At 48.0% G+C, this 17,230-nt stretch overlaps 5 protein-coding genes across 5 annotated transcripts; 1 reads left to right on the top strand and 4 right to left on the bottom strand.

The window, feature by feature from the left end:
• Window positions 1-583: 583 nt before the first annotated feature.
• On the bottom strand, window positions 584-2,217 carry H6S33_000162 (uncharacterized protein; the record flags this gene model as incomplete). The annotated part of the gene is made up of 2 exons (XM_044831509.1): window positions 584-1,735; window positions 1,858-2,217. 2 exons carry the CDS (start codon window positions 2,215-2,217, stop codon window positions 584-586), a joined length of 1,512 nt encoding a protein of 503 aa, XP_044699721.1.
• Window positions 2,218-3,828: 1,611 nt separating this feature from the next.
• Window positions 3,829-6,039, bottom strand: H6S33_000161 (uncharacterized protein; the record flags this gene model as incomplete). Its single annotated transcript, XM_044831508.1, has 3 exons — window positions 3,829-5,442; window positions 5,531-5,761; window positions 5,833-6,039. 3 exons carry the CDS (start codon window positions 6,037-6,039, stop codon window positions 3,829-3,831), a joined length of 2,052 nt encoding a protein of 683 aa, XP_044699720.1.
• Window positions 6,040-9,316: 3,277 nt separating this feature from the next.
• Window positions 9,317-9,652, top strand: H6S33_000160 (uncharacterized protein; the record flags this gene model as incomplete). The annotated part of the gene is made up of 1 exon (XM_044831507.1): window positions 9,317-9,652. One exon carries the CDS (start codon window positions 9,317-9,319, stop codon window positions 9,650-9,652), a length of 336 nt encoding a protein of 111 aa, XP_044699719.1.
• Window positions 9,653-10,779: 1,127 nt separating this feature from the next.
• Window positions 10,780-12,911, bottom strand: H6S33_000159 (uncharacterized protein; the record flags this gene model as incomplete). The annotated part of the gene is made up of 9 exons (XM_044831505.1): window positions 10,780-10,882; window positions 10,935-11,545; window positions 11,648-11,786; window positions 11,838-11,919; window positions 11,985-12,020; window positions 12,070-12,199; window positions 12,256-12,432; window positions 12,507-12,590; window positions 12,654-12,911. The coding sequence occupies 9 exons, from the start codon at window positions 12,909-12,911 to the stop codon at window positions 10,780-10,782; spliced, it is 1,620 nt and encodes a 539-aa protein (XP_044699718.1).
• Window positions 12,912-13,389: 478 nt separating this feature from the next.
• On the bottom strand, window positions 13,390-16,887 carry H6S33_000158 (uncharacterized protein; the record flags this gene model as incomplete). Its single annotated transcript, XM_044831504.1, has 6 exons — window positions 13,390-13,487; window positions 13,551-13,744; window positions 13,807-13,863; window positions 13,913-15,402; window positions 15,455-15,808; window positions 15,871-16,887. 6 exons carry the CDS (start codon window positions 16,885-16,887, stop codon window positions 13,390-13,392), a joined length of 3,210 nt encoding a protein of 1,069 aa, XP_044699717.1.
• Between the last annotated feature and the right edge of the window lie 343 nt (window positions 16,888-17,230).

The following is a 17,230-nucleotide window of genomic DNA, read 5'->3' as shown; positions in this document are numbered from 1 at the left end:
ACAAAAGGAAGGGGCGCAGCTCCACCAAAAAGCATAGCCACATCGAGTGATACCTCATGATTATTCCATCATAGTTTGTCACTCGGTGATCTGGGAGGTGGGAGAATTAGACGTTGAGACGGCGGCGGAGGTTCTATCCACCATTCTGCTCCTCTGTCAACATAAACTGCTGCCCTGCATAAATACCCCTTTTATCTATGGCTATATATATGCCTGGGCGAAGCGGTGGTCTTGAAAGCTACACAAATACCAGCCATGTCAGAGTACTGGTTGAAGATAGTTCCCCAGGCCGTCGTGGTAGATTACTGGGTTTTCAAGTTTACCTTGCCTATAGGGATTAAATTCGGGCAGCTTATAATATATCACCAACCCCACGGCTATTTTTCCAAGTGAGAGGCCCACAAGAACGATCAAAGGTTAATGTCTATATTCATGGTTTGAATTCTACTAGCTAATGCAATGGATACTAATGTATAGTGGTGTGAGGTAAGCAAGAAAGCCCGTACTTCTCACCTTATCAAGTGCCCTAAACCATAAGCTCATTAATAGATGCTACTTTACTAAATATATACAAAGGCCCGACTCACTCCCAACGTCGACCAATGACTCCCCACCCAGCCAAGGCCAGCCCCGTCTCCACCATCTTCACCACCCTCACCGGCCCGCCCCTACAGAACCTCGTCAGCACCCTCACCGCACCCCCACACCACTCCTCACACTCCCCCCCACACACATGGTCCCCGCCGCCGCCCCCACCCCTCCCCAACACCCTCTCCACCGCCCTCCCAAACAGCTCCTCATCCGTCCACGCTCCCATCCCCTCCCACGCAAACACCGCGCCCCCACCCAGCGCCTTCGCCGCCCTCACCCTCTGCCCCCTCACCGCCGGGTCCAGCTCCACCACAAACAGATGATACATCCTCGACCTCTTCTCCGCCGCGCCAAACGCAACCGTACACACCCTCGCCAGCCTCTGGCGCTCCCCCGCCGCAAACCGCACCGGCCGCCGCACACCCAGAAACGTACTATGGCAGCGCGAGAACTCGGGCGTCCCGCCCTTCAACACGGCCTTGAGATGGCGCGCCGCAATGTCTGCCAGCGACACGATTGTCACCCGCGGCTGATACAGCTGCCGGTACGCCGGGTCGTGCGGCGGCGTCTCTGGCGCCGTGCTCCACGACGGGGCCGTGGCAGCGGCGGGGAGGGTCGGCGTGCCGCCGAACGGCTCGTAGAAGAAGAGGGTCTGTGGAAAGAGGGCGCGCACGGCGACGCCCTGCTGGTCGCCGGGGAGGCCCGCGAAGCAGACTTGTGGGTCGCGGCTGCTGCTGTGGCCGCAGAAGTGGTCGACGAGGCAGGTCTGGGCGCCGTAGCGGAACTCGAGCTTCTGGTAGGTGGTTGCGGGGTCGGCGAGGTCGGAGGGGGACGAGGGGTCGGCGACGGAGTATTCCCAGACGAGGAGCTGGGCAATTAGGTCGCGGTCAATGTCCCATGCTGTGCAGGAGGAGCTGATGTAGTAGTCTGACAGGCGGGCTGTGGACGGGGTGTAGTCGACGGAGTGCGAGGGCATGATGGTGCTGGCGGCGGCGTCGAGCACCCAGTATGTTAGTGAGCCTGGGGCGGGGTCTTCGGGCTCGTCTTCGTCCTCGGCGGAGGCACGGGGGGTGAGGATGTTGCTCTCGGGGGTGCGGCGGATAGTCACGAGGTGGTGCGGGAAGGTGGGCTTCTCGCCGAGGATCTACGAGTTGTGTAAATATATATCAGAGCTATATTCCAATAACATAACAAGCTAAATACACTAGAGCTACAACAACTACTAGTACTACTGGTGGTATAGGTATAGATATAGGTTCCCCTTACAATGTATTTCCGCAGTTTCCTCTGGCCCACCAGAGACGCAATGCGGACCAGCTTCAGCGCCTTCCCCGGGCCCGCCCAGTACACAAGCTCGCTCCTACCGGGCGCCGCAGCACCACTACGGTCGCCGCAATTGCTACTGCGCGTGATGGTCGGATCGGCGAAAAGGTCGCCGCAGCCAAGCTCGCGGTAGAGCCTGCGCACGGCCTTCCCGTCGGCGAAGGCGCGGCGTGGCGGCGGTCGAAGAGTGCATTCCTCCTCTTCCTCCTCCTCTACTTCTTCTTCTTCGTCCTCCACGGCTTCTTCTTCTTCTTCTTGCTGTTGGTCAGAGACATTGGTGGCGTCCTCATCATCACCGTCCATGGGATCAGGGGGGTGGTTGGTTGGTTGTTTCGTTCGTCGTTGATATCCGTGCTAGCTAGCTAGCTCGTCAGTCAGTCAGTCAGGCAAGTCGCGTTTGTTGTCGTGGCGGTGCTGATCCTCTCTGGAGCGAGTTGGGTGGCGCCTGGGGAACGGGGGAAGCCAATGATCGCTTTGCGGCAAGCTACTCGATCCACGCGCCATCACTGCAGCCAGTTGGGTGAGTGAGTGAAGAGAGACAGACAGACCCCCCATGATAAAAATAAAATTAATAAATAGTAAACTGCCAACTGGCCGTGCTACTCTACCCACCCCAGCTAGAGGGCCCTAGAGGAGAGCGTAATAGTATGTTGTAGAAACTCCGCAGGAGCTAGGAGGGATGGGCGCTGCTCTGGAATCTCGCTGTCCAGCTGCACAAGCAGCGGGGTGAACTACGGGCCATGAGATATCACTCGAAGCACATGTCTGGCAGCCGTGGCTACAGCCTTGCCTACTCTACACCCACACAACATACCGGTACCTACACACAGACACCCCCCCCCCCCCCCCCCCACTCTCTCTCTACAACCCCGTTTGCACATGCAGCCCTTCTAGTTTGTTTCTCCCCCAAATCTGAGAAACATCTCCCTCTCCCCGGGCCCCTCCTACCCCCATTGCCTGGCATCTACCCCTCCACCACCACTCACTCACCCCACGCCGTATCGGGCTACCGCATGCGTTATCGTGCCTCTGCTTAACCGAAGCCTCTTTTTCTTTTCTGCCGTTTGTCAACTTTGCGGGGTCGCAATTGTGGTTGAAATTATTAATCTATTGCGATCTGGTAATGCATATTGTAGGCATGTATGAGGTAGAGTAGGGTAGGTATCATGTAGGCATCCGTCCCGGCTGCAGCAAGAGCAATAAATACATGTAACTTGCAAGATCTAGCGCCGCCCCGAATCGAGCACGAAACAGCTGGAACCCCTCTCGATGACATCTTCCCCCCGATGTATCTGATCAGATACTCTGCCTACATACTTACCCAGTCTACTTTACATACATGCAGCCTCTGCTCTACTTGGAAACCGGGCGGGCTGCCCTTCACTTCACACACACCACTGCGACGCGCGAACAAACGAAAAGGAAAAAAAAAAAAAAAAAACAATACGAAAGGAGATGAAACAGAGTCGATGACGTTTGGTGTAGATATGCCGAAGGTGGAATTGAGATAACGACGAACGCGTAGGGCCGAGTAAAAAGTAAAAAAAAAAAAAAAAAAAAAAAAGTATAGTATAATAGCATAGTTTTTTAATAACGTACTGGTGAAATGATCCAACTTTCCAGACTCCCACTCCCATGTTCCCAAAACAAAACAAAAGAAATAAACGAGATGGCAAAACAAAAGACAAAAAAGAAAAAAAAAAACAAGGAGAGAAAGAGAAGAAAAAAGCGCCTGCCCCCAAATTAACAAAAGAAATCCCCAAATTATAACACAAATCGCTGTAGTATGTTAGTATGCTTTATATGTCACTTCCCATTCCAAAAAAAAACCCCAGATCACGGCTACACAAAAACAAACCAATCAGAGCCATCGCCATCGTACCCCAACTAAAAAAATAAAAAAATAAAAGTCCGCTACATCGAGAGCATCTGTTGCACCTCTCCCAGGCTATCTCTCAACAAATCCTCATCCACGTATCCCGTCAACACACTTGGCTTGCTAATAACCGTCTTGCCACCAATGCGAACGCTCCCACCAGAACTCGTAAGCCCAGAGTCGGAGCTAGCTGATGTTGTCGCAGCCTCATTTGCGGTAGCCGTAACTGTATCTTTCTGCGCTGCGTCCATTGCTGGGGTCGGGGCTACAGCAGCCCCACCACCGCCTCCCCAGCGCCAGAACCAACTTGCTCCCAGGCTGGTTTTCGCAGAGTTCTTTCGCGAAAGAGTAGCTTTTGGATTTGCAGGCGGGCTAGATCCGGCGATAGTGCCTTCTTGTAGTCCGAGGAGACGGCTATATGCCGAGGAGGTGTTTCCGGTACTGGGTGTACGAGTTACCATTCCTCGTGTGACAAATGCTTGCGCCGGGTTTGGAGTAACAGATGCCGCGAACGAAGGGGTGCGCTTTCCTTGGGAGGTCTCCGAGTTTCCTGATGAAATTGCTGGCGAGACAGCGAATGATGTCGTGGTTAGGTTGAGATCCATGATGGATAGCATCGACTCGTGAGAAGCCGCACGTCGTAGTTTCGTCGCGGGGATGATTGGAGATGAAGGCGCAGAGTAGTCATGGTCCGACGGGACTTCCTCGGTAGTATGGAGGATCGAAAACGGCGGTATTCCGAATGAACTGTCGCTTCTGCGGGCGTATTTTGAGGACGACGACGAGGCTTGCTTCTTGTGTCCCGGAATAAGAGCTGCTTGGTAATTGGAGTCTGCGCTCGAAGGACGCGATGATTCAGGACCGTTGAAGTTGTGGTCGAAGATTGAGGACTCGCGGAATTCCGATGCTGGGGATGTTAATACCGACGAAGTAGTAGCCCGCGACCCCAATGACCACCTCTTTGATCCTCTTTGACTAAACGTTGAGGGTGGGCTGGCTCCGTTTACATCCAGAGGAAGGAAGTGCTCCCCGCTGGCATGACTTCTCCGCTTCTTCGCGCGCCGGACCGTGGGTTTAGAGACGCCCTTGCCTCCAGTTGACGGGGGTGGGTGGTAATGGTGGTGGTGAACGATCGTCTGCATGGAAGGGCTTCTACCTAGCTCCTGGCTCAGCGGGGATGGGCCCATCTCTACCTTGTGCATGTTTATCTCTTGTAGCTGTTCCCTTAATCTGTTCACCTCCTCCTGTGATGCCAGCAACATATCCCTCAACTCCGTGATCCCGACCTGGAGGTGTCCATTCTCCGCCAGGATCTCCTTCATGAATCGACTGAGTTGTGTTCGATCCGCGAGTGCTGTCAATGTAGAAACCCCGGTCTTTGGATCCACGATTCTCTTTTGATCCAACCTTTCGAGCAGGTTCTTGGATCTAACCTTCTCCATCCTATTCTCCATCTCTATCCTTTCCACCTGCTGCTCCAGTTCCTCCAATGTGCGCTGTGCCTTCTTCCACCGTGCCACAGCGGCCCGTTCCTCGGCCCTCGTGGTGGTGACTGTATTCCTGAGTTCCTCCTGCTCGCTCTCCAGAACAGCCAACTGTGCCTCCAAAACCTCGGTTCGCGCAGCCGTAGCAGAAATCCGTGTGAGTTCCTCCTGTTTAACGTGTGAGCAACGATTACCCAACCTCCCATACTCAACAATTTACGAAAACGTGCAAAAGTACTTGTACATAGTCACTCACATGCATAGCGTCGAGTTCTTCCTGGAGCTCCTGAACCCGGCTCTCGCTCAGGCACATGCTAATGTTCACATCCTCCAAATTGCTGAGCAGAAACTTGTTCTCGTCCGTAGTGCGTGAGTTCTCGTCCTCAAGATCATTGACCTTTATCTCCATGTTGCGTATCTCTTGGTTCATCTTCTCGCGTTCTCGTTGAGCCTCTGCCATGGAGCTCTCGTGTCGTCGCAACAGAGCCTATTCCGCACCCCGCCGATTAGGTTCGCGCCCAAGAGGCAAGGAGGGTTCTACCTGTGAAAATAACATACCTGACCCAATGTAGCGGCAGTCTGGACATCCTGCTCCAATGAGGCAAGCATGGCTTGGGCACGCCTGGTGAAAGAGCAGTCCTCGCGGCCGCAACAACACTTTGTAGCCTCCGGATCGTTTAGGGCGGCGGACTGGTACTTTTGGCGGGCGAGGTTCTGAGTGAGGGACTCGAGAGACTGTTCATCTTCAGAGTCGGAGTATGACATCTCTAATGTAGGTTGTGAACAAAGTGGAAGATCGCGTTCTTCCAAGGATGCAGGAGACGTGTACGTGTGTGGGTGGCTAGATGTAAAGATCGGTTTTCTTTTCTTTGTTAAAAATGTGACGTCCCGGGTGCAGTAGTAGTAGTATGTAGAAACAGAAGATTGATTAACCGCTGTACCGGGCAAGGAATAGATAGAATGTAAAGTAGTGAATTTTCTTCTTTGCCTTCAAGAACAGTACATTAGGGATTATGTAGGGGACGGGAAGGAGGAAGATAAGGTAAACAGGAGACGGGGGGTGGGAAGAAGCCGTTCAATTGAAAGTCTCTCAAGACTGACGAAAGAGGTTTAGATACACCTATCCTAAGGATGATCTCTTTGATAGGTTGAAGACACATGCAAGAAGGAATTTAGAGTGTAGTGTTTATGCTTGAGTGGAGTGGTGTGTAGCAGGTACTCTAGAGTAGAAATCATGCAGTGCAATCAGAGCAAGATACTGCCTGCATCTGAGAGGGGGGTTTCTTCTTTTCTGAGGCGGTGTAAGCAATATGATACCAATCTCTCTCTCGATTTCATTTCACTGAAAGAGAACCATACTACCGGAACAGAAGATCGGTTTTTTCGTTCCCCCGTATGGGTGTGTGACACTGCACACTGCACAGGTACAGGGTGGGTGTTTCTGTTCCTTGATTCGTGAGCTGTGATAGGTCGAAGCTGACTGGTGAACCGGGGGTTGTCTCCTGCCAGCCACACCACCCCAAAGCCCGCAAACAAACTTCGGCTCTACAAACGTGGACGGAGATCTAAAAGGGGTAAGGTGTGTCGACAACAGGACTGCCAGCCCTGTCAATTCCAAAATGGTTCCTGAATTCGCATAAAGGTGTGTGGGTTGCCAGAAAGCCCAGGCGGAGTGTGCCTGAAGCCTAAGCCCGTTCCCATGTCTTAGTAGCAAAAATGCGCGGGAAGCTGTTTGTTCCTGGGCTAAGAAAAAAACGGCTTCTAAAGCATTTCGACCTTCGGCCCTGGATCGCTCCAACTCCGAGTGTCCGAGAAGAGGCAGAAACCCCACACACTCGTCAATCGCGCCTTGACTCTCCGGTATTAGTCTTCACTGCTATCACGAGACAAGGTGCCTAAGTAGGCATCAATAGCAGCTCGTGTATTTTCTTTGGGTTAGGCGGAAGGGATTCAAGCACTCAAGTGGAGCAGAACCAGGCAAATCTAGACTATAAAGGTACGAAACAGTACATGACATCCCCTGCTAACCAACGAAGAGATTCTCCGACTTGCTTTGCTTCGTTGTCAAATATCGACGGGCCTTCGCGCATGAACAAGCAGTCCTAGGCGAATTTGTTCCGAGTTGCTAGGCCGTGGTTCTTCCTTCTACTCTACCGTGGATAACCTGATATGTGCGTGGGGGGCTCCGGCGTCTGGTTTTACTATCGAGTGGACGATAGGTAGAAGTCACTCTAGATGTTCCTCCCCTATTTGCCGAGTTGCTGGTTAAGAAGAGCCTCTAAATTCGGGTTAAGGGGGTTAGGATCCTGAGATGATCATCGGATCTAGCGCAGCATGGGCGATCACGGGGAGGGAGGGTCTTCGGGATGCACAGACCGCCTCATGTCGTCATGAAAAAGCACTCGCAAGTCTGTCTCGGCCTAGGTAGTTAGGAAGGAAATATCGCGAGAAACAGCACAGCAAGGATCATTCGATGGCAGCTCAGACGTCAAAGTCGTCATTCTTAACCCAAGTCTAAACCCTGGGTCTCTGAGGTTCTGGGGTTCTGGGGTGCATAAAGACTTGTCTTCACGTAATACTTTCGGTTAACATGAGCCTTATGCGTTATGATAGCACGGCCTTGCGGCTGTGGTAGAATGTCGGAGAAACTTAATTGTATGGGAGTCTTTAGGGCATGACGCTATATATGATCTGCAGATATCCCATGGGCTAGTAAACGTTGGTACGAATGTAGCCTACCTTTCTCTATAATACTAGTTGCCGTTAAGCTGGCCAGGCCCTGAATGTCTATGTAGTACTACTTTCCAACCGAATCATAATCCATGATTAGTGCTTGAAATCAGGCTCTAGAAAGTACTAAGTCAGATTCTATGAAGTAGCGAACCAGAATTGATGAAGCAGTGGCAGTGAAGTACTGAATTAGAATGCATGAAGCAGTAAAGTTGTCACTAAGCCTACTGAAATTATGCTGACTACATGTATGTACCCCTTCTTGTAGAGAGTGTGCTGAGAGCTCGTTTGTTGGACGCAACTTGATTGATCTAGTAACTTCAGGCCTTCCTTTGTGAGGGTTCACTATATCCATTGATTCTTTCAACAGGCTGCTAGCTGCAGCCGGCCACGCATATCCCTTCATGAGCAAACTCTGGAACGTACGTGCGTACATGTAGGAAAATGTGCATTTGTGTTTCCCCTTCCATACTTGTAAGTATACAAGTAGGACAAGAGGTTGGTGGGCCATGATGTAGATTGTCATGGCAGGGTTGGGTTTCCCTAGATATAAGCACACTTTACCCTCGCCCTCCTTAGGTATTACTTCTGGGCTACTGAAACTTGTGTGGGCGAGTGTGGTCTAGAAGTAGACGCCTCGTCATGGAGGAACACCGAGTAGGTTGAGTCCCCATGATCATCTGTAGGTCATGGGTACGCGTTCAATCCCGGGGGTGGGAGTGTAGCTGTGTTGTATATTTTTCACGGCGTTCATCTCCGATTTATTGCATATACACCTTAGCATGACTCCCGCGAATTTATCGACATTTTTTTAGAGCTTATTGGACCCTCCCTCCTCATGGGTTAGCTGTAATACCAATCAGATCTCTGGTCTCGTGATCGTAGCTTGAAATATCTTAGCTCCTCGCCATTATTTGGTCCTTGGAACTTTTTCAGATCATATTATTTTATAGTATAGTAGATAGTAGATTTCCTCCAGCCCTGCCCTGTTCGATCCTGTTCTAACAAATTGCAGCACAAAATCCCATTGATTTATGAAACTGTTCACCTCGAAGCATAGTCCGTCTTCCAGGTTAAGGTAGAACCAACCACAAGCTCGATTGATAACTCATGACTCAATCATTCAAGATTTCTTGTTTCTATAACAGATACGAATCCAAGATATTTCAAAATATCAAATGGTTTATCTAGCAACATGAAAATTTTTATTATCAATAAATTCCCATGCGTTTCTCTCAATCCACAACTTATAAAACCACTCCCAATAACTTAACTTCGCCAACACTCCCAATTCAAATAATTATAAGCCGGCATGACATCCTTAAACACCACCCTGAATGATATAATCATTCAACTACAGTCTCAAATCTGCTTTCTTGAAGATTTCATCTCGGAACGCAACGAGCTCATTACTTACCTTGAAGTACTATACTCAGATATTCTCGCGCGAAAGATCCGCTTCGAAGCACTGATGGGGACTAGACATGCACATGAGCCCGATGATATTGTGAGGTACCAGAGTATATGTTTCATGCTTCTGGATATAGAGGCATGTATTGAGGAAATGCGGGACCGCCTTCTGGATTATGATATGGAATTTGATGGTCTCTGGAGACAGCTGCGTGCAGCAGTTTTGGCGGAACAATGAGGAATTTGGGTTCGGCCTCGCGGTGGGCTGGTAGGTGCATTTATTTGGAGGCTTTCACTGGAGTTTGGGATTATGCAGGTGCTGATATGCGATCATCCGTTTCGATATTTGCCAACTTTCTAGTAGTTCTTGATAAGTAATGCTATAACCAGCTAAGATATAATCTAGGCAGTTTAGAAAACACCCGATCAATATAAACAAGCCCTGAGCAGCAGAAACAAATGTGCCAATTTTCGATGAGATCTGTGAGCCAAGATCGCACGCTCTTGGCACCAACTTTAGGTGGGCAGCACCTTTGACAGACGAAGCTGGGATAACTAATGTGGAAAGATGGGCTATGACAAGCCCAGGGCCAGCTGCTGTGAAAACTTATAATCATGAGCAGTCACTCGGTTATGGTGTGGTTAGGGTTATTTATGGCCGCCAGCTTAGGCACCAGAGTTGCGTAATAACGCTAGCGTCAGAGCACCTCGCCCACTTTCCACTCTCTCCACTCACACACATGCTCCTCTAGTACTTCTTTAACCGGGGCCTCAACAGTCAAGAGGAACACCAGGTTGATGTAGCCGCACATTCCTCACAGGTTTGTAATTGGTATAAGCGGTTTCTGGTTAACCCTGCATTGGTAATATAAAGCTACGAGCCATCGATCACGATCCCGTATCTTGAAAGTCAGTTCTGGCATACGGAGACCCAATGATTCTTCTAAGGCGTTTCATTTATGACCATTCCCGGACCTCATCAAAATCCTGACAAAACATTTTTTTTTTTGAACAGGCCTGGCCTTTCCGGTTCCTGAAATTCCCATTTACCGGAACAGTATCTGAGATTTGGATTCTTCCAGGTTGTTGTATAGTTCCAGTTGATCCCAGCGCTCTTCAGATTGTAGCAGACTTCAGAAACAAGCTTTGTTTGCACATGAAAGATATTCTGAATGTTTGGAGATAAGAGATGTAATATAATATATAGCCCCAGTTCCCATTTATAAAGATACAATAAAAAACAAAACTCCTTAAAACTTCATTAATAAGCCCGTTACTCTGCACAGTACATCTGGCTAGCCTATGTATGTTTTGAAAGAGTTTAGAAAACCATCTTCGAAGGAAAGTTTACTGTTCTGGTCCTATTCAGCTCATTCTAGCTTGTCGTTTTACATCATTTCCAAAGTTCGTTGTTTGCTTATTCAAATTTGTCCCTGCAGCATCTCCAAGTGTGGGTCTAAAGTCATTGCTACACATGTTAGAAACCAAATAAAAATTCCAGGAGATACTGAGTCACTAACCCTGCATCTGTCACGTCTGCGGGCCTTTTTACTCCTGCTGATGGGCCTGGCTGCCGAAAAGACCCTGACCCTCGAGCTTGTGGGGGCATTCCAATCTGTCTGTTCGTATTGAGACTCGGATTCTCAAAATTTGGACGAACATACGCTCCTCCTGCAGGTCCCTGTGGCCCGGTCAATCCTTTTCTAGCGATAGGCGAGGACTTGGAATGGTCGATGCCAAGCGAACGAGGGATTGATGTTTGGTGATGGGGGTTGAACGCCAATGCTTGATCGGGAATCAGTTTATTTTCTCCGTCAGCGTCTATGACAGCTCTTCCACTGAAGAACCCAACCGGTTGATTCTGGGATGGATTCTTTGGGGTTTCTGGTCCACCATTTAACTGAGGAGCCGCGAGAGTTGGTACCGATGGACTATGCTGTTGTGGCTGCTGTTGCTGCGGTGGTTGGGGTGGCTGGCCTCTCTGGTTAATGCCTTGCTGGATATTCTTAAAATTAGTATTGTTGTTTGCTTGTGGCTGCGCTCGTATTGGTGTTGGCGACACGTTAAAACCACTTTGGGGAGTGGGCGCACGGGGTACTTGAGGTGCATTGGATTGAGGCCGCTGCATGGGCTGGTACTGGTTAGCTGGGGGATGCATTTGATGCTGTTGTTGGAATTGAGGTTGTCGAAGCGCTTGAGGTCGTTGTGGTTGATTTGTAGTGCTATTACTTACCTGCTGGGCACGCTGCGGTTGTGGTGTTTGTATAGTTTGGCGATTGGTTTGTGGGATTGGATTTCTATAATTGGTGGCAGATTTTTGGCCGCCAGTTATAGCGTTGATGGGGCTTTGATCCTTAATGCTGCCGCCGTCACTAAATCATAATTAACAGAGTGAGACCAAAACGATATTCGATACCACTAACTCAAAGTCCAAGGCTGCATCATCAGCCATGAGATCAAGATCACCGCCGCTCCCAAATATTCCCAATTCTTCAAATTCATCCCCTAAAAATTTAAATATGATTGTTATAACCAAATGTCACCTTCCATTATCGAATAGGAGTACAAACCTCCATATTCATCATATGCTTCTGCTTCTGGTGATCCTAGATGGAGTAAGCTAATATGTCGGGTTTCGGAAATAAATTTACGGACCTTGTCTTTCCTCACTTGGGGATGAGATCATTGGGTCGTTATTTAAATTTCCTAAATCCACTAATGATTCTTTTTTGACCTGAGGCATGAATTCACTGTGCCTATGTAATTTTCTCTCATCAAAGCGTGGCTAAACCCAGGATTAGTAAATTCGACAACTGATGAGCGGTTACAAGTCCGACATACGGCTGGTACTTTCATCCTATTAACCTTCGCTAGATAATCCTTATCGTGCAAACAGTTTCCGAGAACATTCCCAAAACTGCGGAGTGTTCGTTTGAGAGCATCCGTGGCCCCCTCCTTTTTAGCCTTATCAAATATCTGTGCCTTTTTGCCATTTTCCATTTGACCGTATCCAATATCCTAGTAAGTATTAGTTTGATCTCTTCGTGGCCTATTTATAGCCGCTGTCTGGTCGAGTAATATAGTAGTAGTACCTCATGGTAAGTCCCATCCTTCAATGTCACCCGTACGACAACTGATACTCCAACACTCCATTTTCCGTCCTTGCCTTCGTCCAACTATGCAACGGATATCAGCAAACCTTCTACTATGGTGTAAGAAGTTATCGTAGGGTGGTGTACAAAGTCAACTTCAACACTTCTAACTGAAGAGGACCATCCGTTAAAGCCAAAGACTTGGTTTGCAAGACTGATACATTTATCTGCCTGGAGATAATAAAGTTTTCTCCCGCCTGGGCCTGGCCTTGAAGACACAAATTCTGGTCCAAGCTGCTGGTCAAGCTTGGCCTGAAGCGTAGCAATTTCTATAGCTGTATATGATGATATTTTGGGCTCTTCAGAGGGAAGACCGAGATTTTTATGCTGTTCGCCTAGCTTCATCGTCGGTCGGTGGCGGGGAGGTTAAAAGTATGTATTTCGAAATCGGATCCCTTTATTTGATATTTGGGATAGAAACTAGGTTAGATGTAGTGAAGGAACGGCGTGGGTTAATCTGGCGAGAACTCAAGGTTTTAATTAGAACAAACTTGGGAATAAAGTCACTTAAAGCTATAGCTGGAGCGGACGGGGCGACGTGATGGAGAAACGCGCTCTACGCGCCAAGATATCTTGGCTGATTTAGCGCGTTTTTTTCCAGCAGTTATGACGCACACCGGAAATGATTGATTACACAGGACTGCAGTTGCTGCATATTCTCGAATAATTCATTGAGAGTGACTCTAGGAGAATTCTAGTATGTAAAATACCAAAAAAATGCCTAATAGTACAAGTAGAGTGCGTGTTTACGGAAAACTAAAGGCTGTAACTGCACCACTCTTAACTCATCACACATCCATAATCTTTTAGAGCTCATGGGTAATCATTCAGACTCAGAACGCTGACGCTTTACTCGGGGTGGACTCATTCCCATTTTTTCCCAAGTCCCGTTCAATTTTGGACAGACCCTCGTATTTGTACCTATGAGAGTGCGTAAGTCAAAAATACATCTGATCGTGAGAGATAAAGGATAAGGATCCTTACGTATATGTCCTGCTTGCCCGCAATTGGCGCATTTTCTGTTGGTTGTTGCTTTTCCTGAGGTTGATTTTGGTGTTCCATCCCCAGATTCCTGGCGGGATTTAGGAGTTGCACCACGCACCCCGCGCATAGCCTGACGCTCTCGAAGTTCACGGCGCTCTTTATTTAACTGGAGGCGAGCTAGTTCTTCAAGCAATCTACAACGATTGTTTATAAACACGTTCTAGATTAAAGGAATATGTATAAACTTGGGACAAACCTTCTTTTGTTGATCTCATCCTGTTCCTTGATGCCAGTGCGGACGATTTCTGCAATACTGCAAATTGTTAGTAAGCCTGGTATCTTTAATTTTTGGTTCTGCGTACTTCGTTTTCTCTGCATCAAGCTCTCTCCGCCTTCGAACGTATTGTTTGATAACCTGAGGGTCCGTGATGGTCACTACGGTAGTTTCCTTTTCACCCTTGTTGTTAATGGTAGTCCTCTTAATCTTCAAAATCTTGTTGCCCTGGTTGATCGTGCTGGCTCTAGTAAATTGACTAGCAGTTTCATCTCCTGCAGTCGATATTTTACCCTCGTCAGGCGTTTGCATGTCATACTCGTCATCTCTTTGTGCATCTTCACTCTCCAATTCTGGTGGTTCAGTGCAGCTGAGACTACGCTTTTGGGCTTGCCAAATTCGATGTATGGCGTCTGCATACTCTCTCTCCTGACGGGCCACATTATACTTATGACCTCCCAACTCTTTAAGACGCTGGTCCATGTTCTCCTCGATACTTTTCCCAACTGCTTTAAACCCACCTTTCATGCTTGTCTTAACAAAACTGAATGCTTCACCACGACCTGTCGGATCACCTTCCCCGTAAAGTTCCAACATGGCCTTTCCTTGAGTCGCTTCGAGAAAGTTTTTTGATAGATCCCATGGCTCCAGTTGTTGTTTGACTCTCCCGTCTTCCACAATTTCATCATCGAAGATTTTTGAGTATCCCGTATCTGCTATATTTCTCATCCCAACTTGCATCGCCTCCAATAAGCATAAATCTTCTGGTTTGATCAGGCTCCTAATTGATTCCTCGGTTGGAAAGTGTTCATCAGGCTTCATAGCCCAAAAACCTCCACCAATCCGTTCCAATACATCTTTCAACTTTTGACGATTCTGCATTTCATTGCCTTCAGGGTAATGCTTGGCAAGGTCCTTTGGACTCATATATTTAGAGTCTTTGCGTTTGTGCTTTAGGATACGATAGCATATCATCCGAAGCCTATTCTTTACGGTTGTGGTGACTTTCCTAGAATGAGGGCTTGGGATTTCCGTGACAGGTAGGAGCTGACCAACAGCAAAAATACGTGGAATAGTCCTCAGAAAGTGATGGACTCGGTTTTCGTTTGTATTTCTGACAACCAAAAAATCTGTCGGTTTCACAGATTGTTGGAAGATAGGTGCACGGAACATTCCATTATAAAGTGTAGGAACCACCTCCCCTGGATCTACAGTGCCAAAGTTCCAAAATGGCGATTTATCTTCAGAAAGTAACACTTGAGTTTCTCCAATGTCACGCTTGGGGCGTGCAACATCTTGAGTACTAACTCGGCGGTAGTAATTTATAATCCTACTACCCATGCCGAAGTTTGATAAAACAGTGGGGTGCTCCTCTGAATATTCCAACAAGACAAAGGGAAGATCGTCTTGAAGAGAAAGATCCTTGGCAGTTGAGAGGGAGACCGTTGCTGGAAGCCTATGATAAGTCTTCCGTTTACGGTGTTCAAGCCGCTCAAACCGATACTCTTGGTTGGTGTCAAAAGCAAACGTAGGACGATGATATGCCCTTTGCTCCGCTAACGAAAGTTTCTCTTTGTACTAAATTTATGTTCAGTGGTAGAAATAATTGAGATAGGAAGAAATAACTCACAAATGGGGTCTGAAACTTCAAGGCTGGCAGACTATGTTCAATCTCCAGCTGCCCTAAAGTACTCCGGACCCGTCTTTGGGTAATTTTGTTCAGTAGATCGTAGGCCTCGTCGTTACTAATGTTGTATTTTTGTGTGAAATCTTTTTTGACACGACGCCTAAATTCACCCCCAATACGACGAGCATGAGAAGTATCATTAGGTTGGTAAATATCAACTAAAAGGCGAGGGTCATTAAGATCAAGAGTAACTTTGGCACAAATTGAGGTAAGATTCCCCTCAAAAATGGCATTCTCGTCGAGCCATGAGTCCGGGAGATTATCGATAAAATTATTTTTTAAACTTTTCATCAAGCGCTGCGAAAATTGGCATCTTAGCTGAGGCAGCTTATTATAAGTGGCTTTACCAATTGACAAACCTTAGGCTGATGAGAGTCACAACTTCCGGATTCGCTATCTTCCACTTCATCATTGCTGGGCCTCTTCAAATTTGGAGACGGCGGAGGCGTAGTCATCATGGCATCCAATTTGCTTTCCCAGTCATCGCAGGCAAGTATAAGATCCCTATCAAATACTGGATTCTGCGGTCCATCCGCTGTGCTTTCTTCCTCTACATCCGCCTCTTCAGGTTCTTGATGGATAGTGACAATTCTTTTACTCCCTCTCGGCCCAGAGTCCACCAGAGCTATCGATTTTATAAAATGTGCCTGCCCATCTGGAGCCATCTCTAAATTTACCTTTGTTGGCACGCATACCCTTGGCGGATTGAAAGAGGGGACCGACAAAGTAGTATATTTGGGCCTGAATAGTGAGTTAAAAGACAGAATTTTATGAGGCTCAAAGTCCGGGAAGTATTGTTTAACAAGGTCTTCTTGACGGGGCTGGGTTGATATTTCCACTTCGGAACCCTCGCTTGAAGAGTTACCGTCAGAAAAAAATCCAAGCATTTCTTCGTCCATATCTGCATCCGCCATGATCGAATCTTCGCAATCGTGAAGCCCATCCGCGGGTGAATTGATGTTAAGAGTCTTAGTAGTGGATAGTGCTGATTCATCTACAAGCTCTGAATCTCCGAATAGGTCGTCGAAGTCAAGCTCTGCTTGACAATCCTCAATGCCTTCCTTGTCTTCGTCCACCATATCCTCCTCGTCCACAACACCCTCCTCCACCATGCCGAACAAATCATTGTCACTCGACGGGGTAGAGTTCAAAGTAGTATCAAATGCGTTAGAAGGTTCTTCTTCTGGAAGGAGGTCATCGTCTGATATGTCTTCGTAGTCTACAGCGTCGTCCACCTTGCCGACAGTGTCGCCAAAACTGAAATCTTCTGGGACCTCGCCTTCTCCATTCAGGAGCTTGTTGATTAGAGCATCGTCCTCGCCGTCATCAGGTTCAATTAAGCCCGAGTTTTTGTGTGACATGTTCTTGGTGGTCATTTTGGCCCTTCCTGGTTGAGAGTTGAAGTTTATTTTTTTTATTTTTTTTTTCTGGGGGGGGGTTGAGTTTGTAGTTTGACAAGCTGCCTTGTTCGGTGCCAAGAGGCACGCTAAGGAAAGCTAAGGTTAGGGTCACAGAAGAACAATTGCAATTCGCAAGACGACACCGCTCCTTGATTAAATACTTCTAGTGCTATCAGGGAGGCTCAAACTTCAAAAGTCCTCCAATATGCCTAAGGCAAGAGCATGTGGCAACAAAGATATCAGATTTGGCCTAAACCTATGACCAACAAGTTCATAGTCTGTCACTCGATTATAGCTAAATAAAAGTGGGTACATGCAC

Source organism: Morchella sextelata (genome assembly GCF_020137385.1).
Source record: "Morchella sextelata strain SCLS chromosome Unknown scls_1, whole genome shotgun sequence".
Taxonomy (NCBI): Eukaryota; Fungi; Ascomycota; class Pezizomycetes; order Pezizales; family Morchellaceae; genus Morchella; species Morchella sextelata.
The sequence above is the reverse complement of the archived record's forward strand: the minus strand, read 5'-3'. Positions and strand labels throughout refer to the sequence as shown.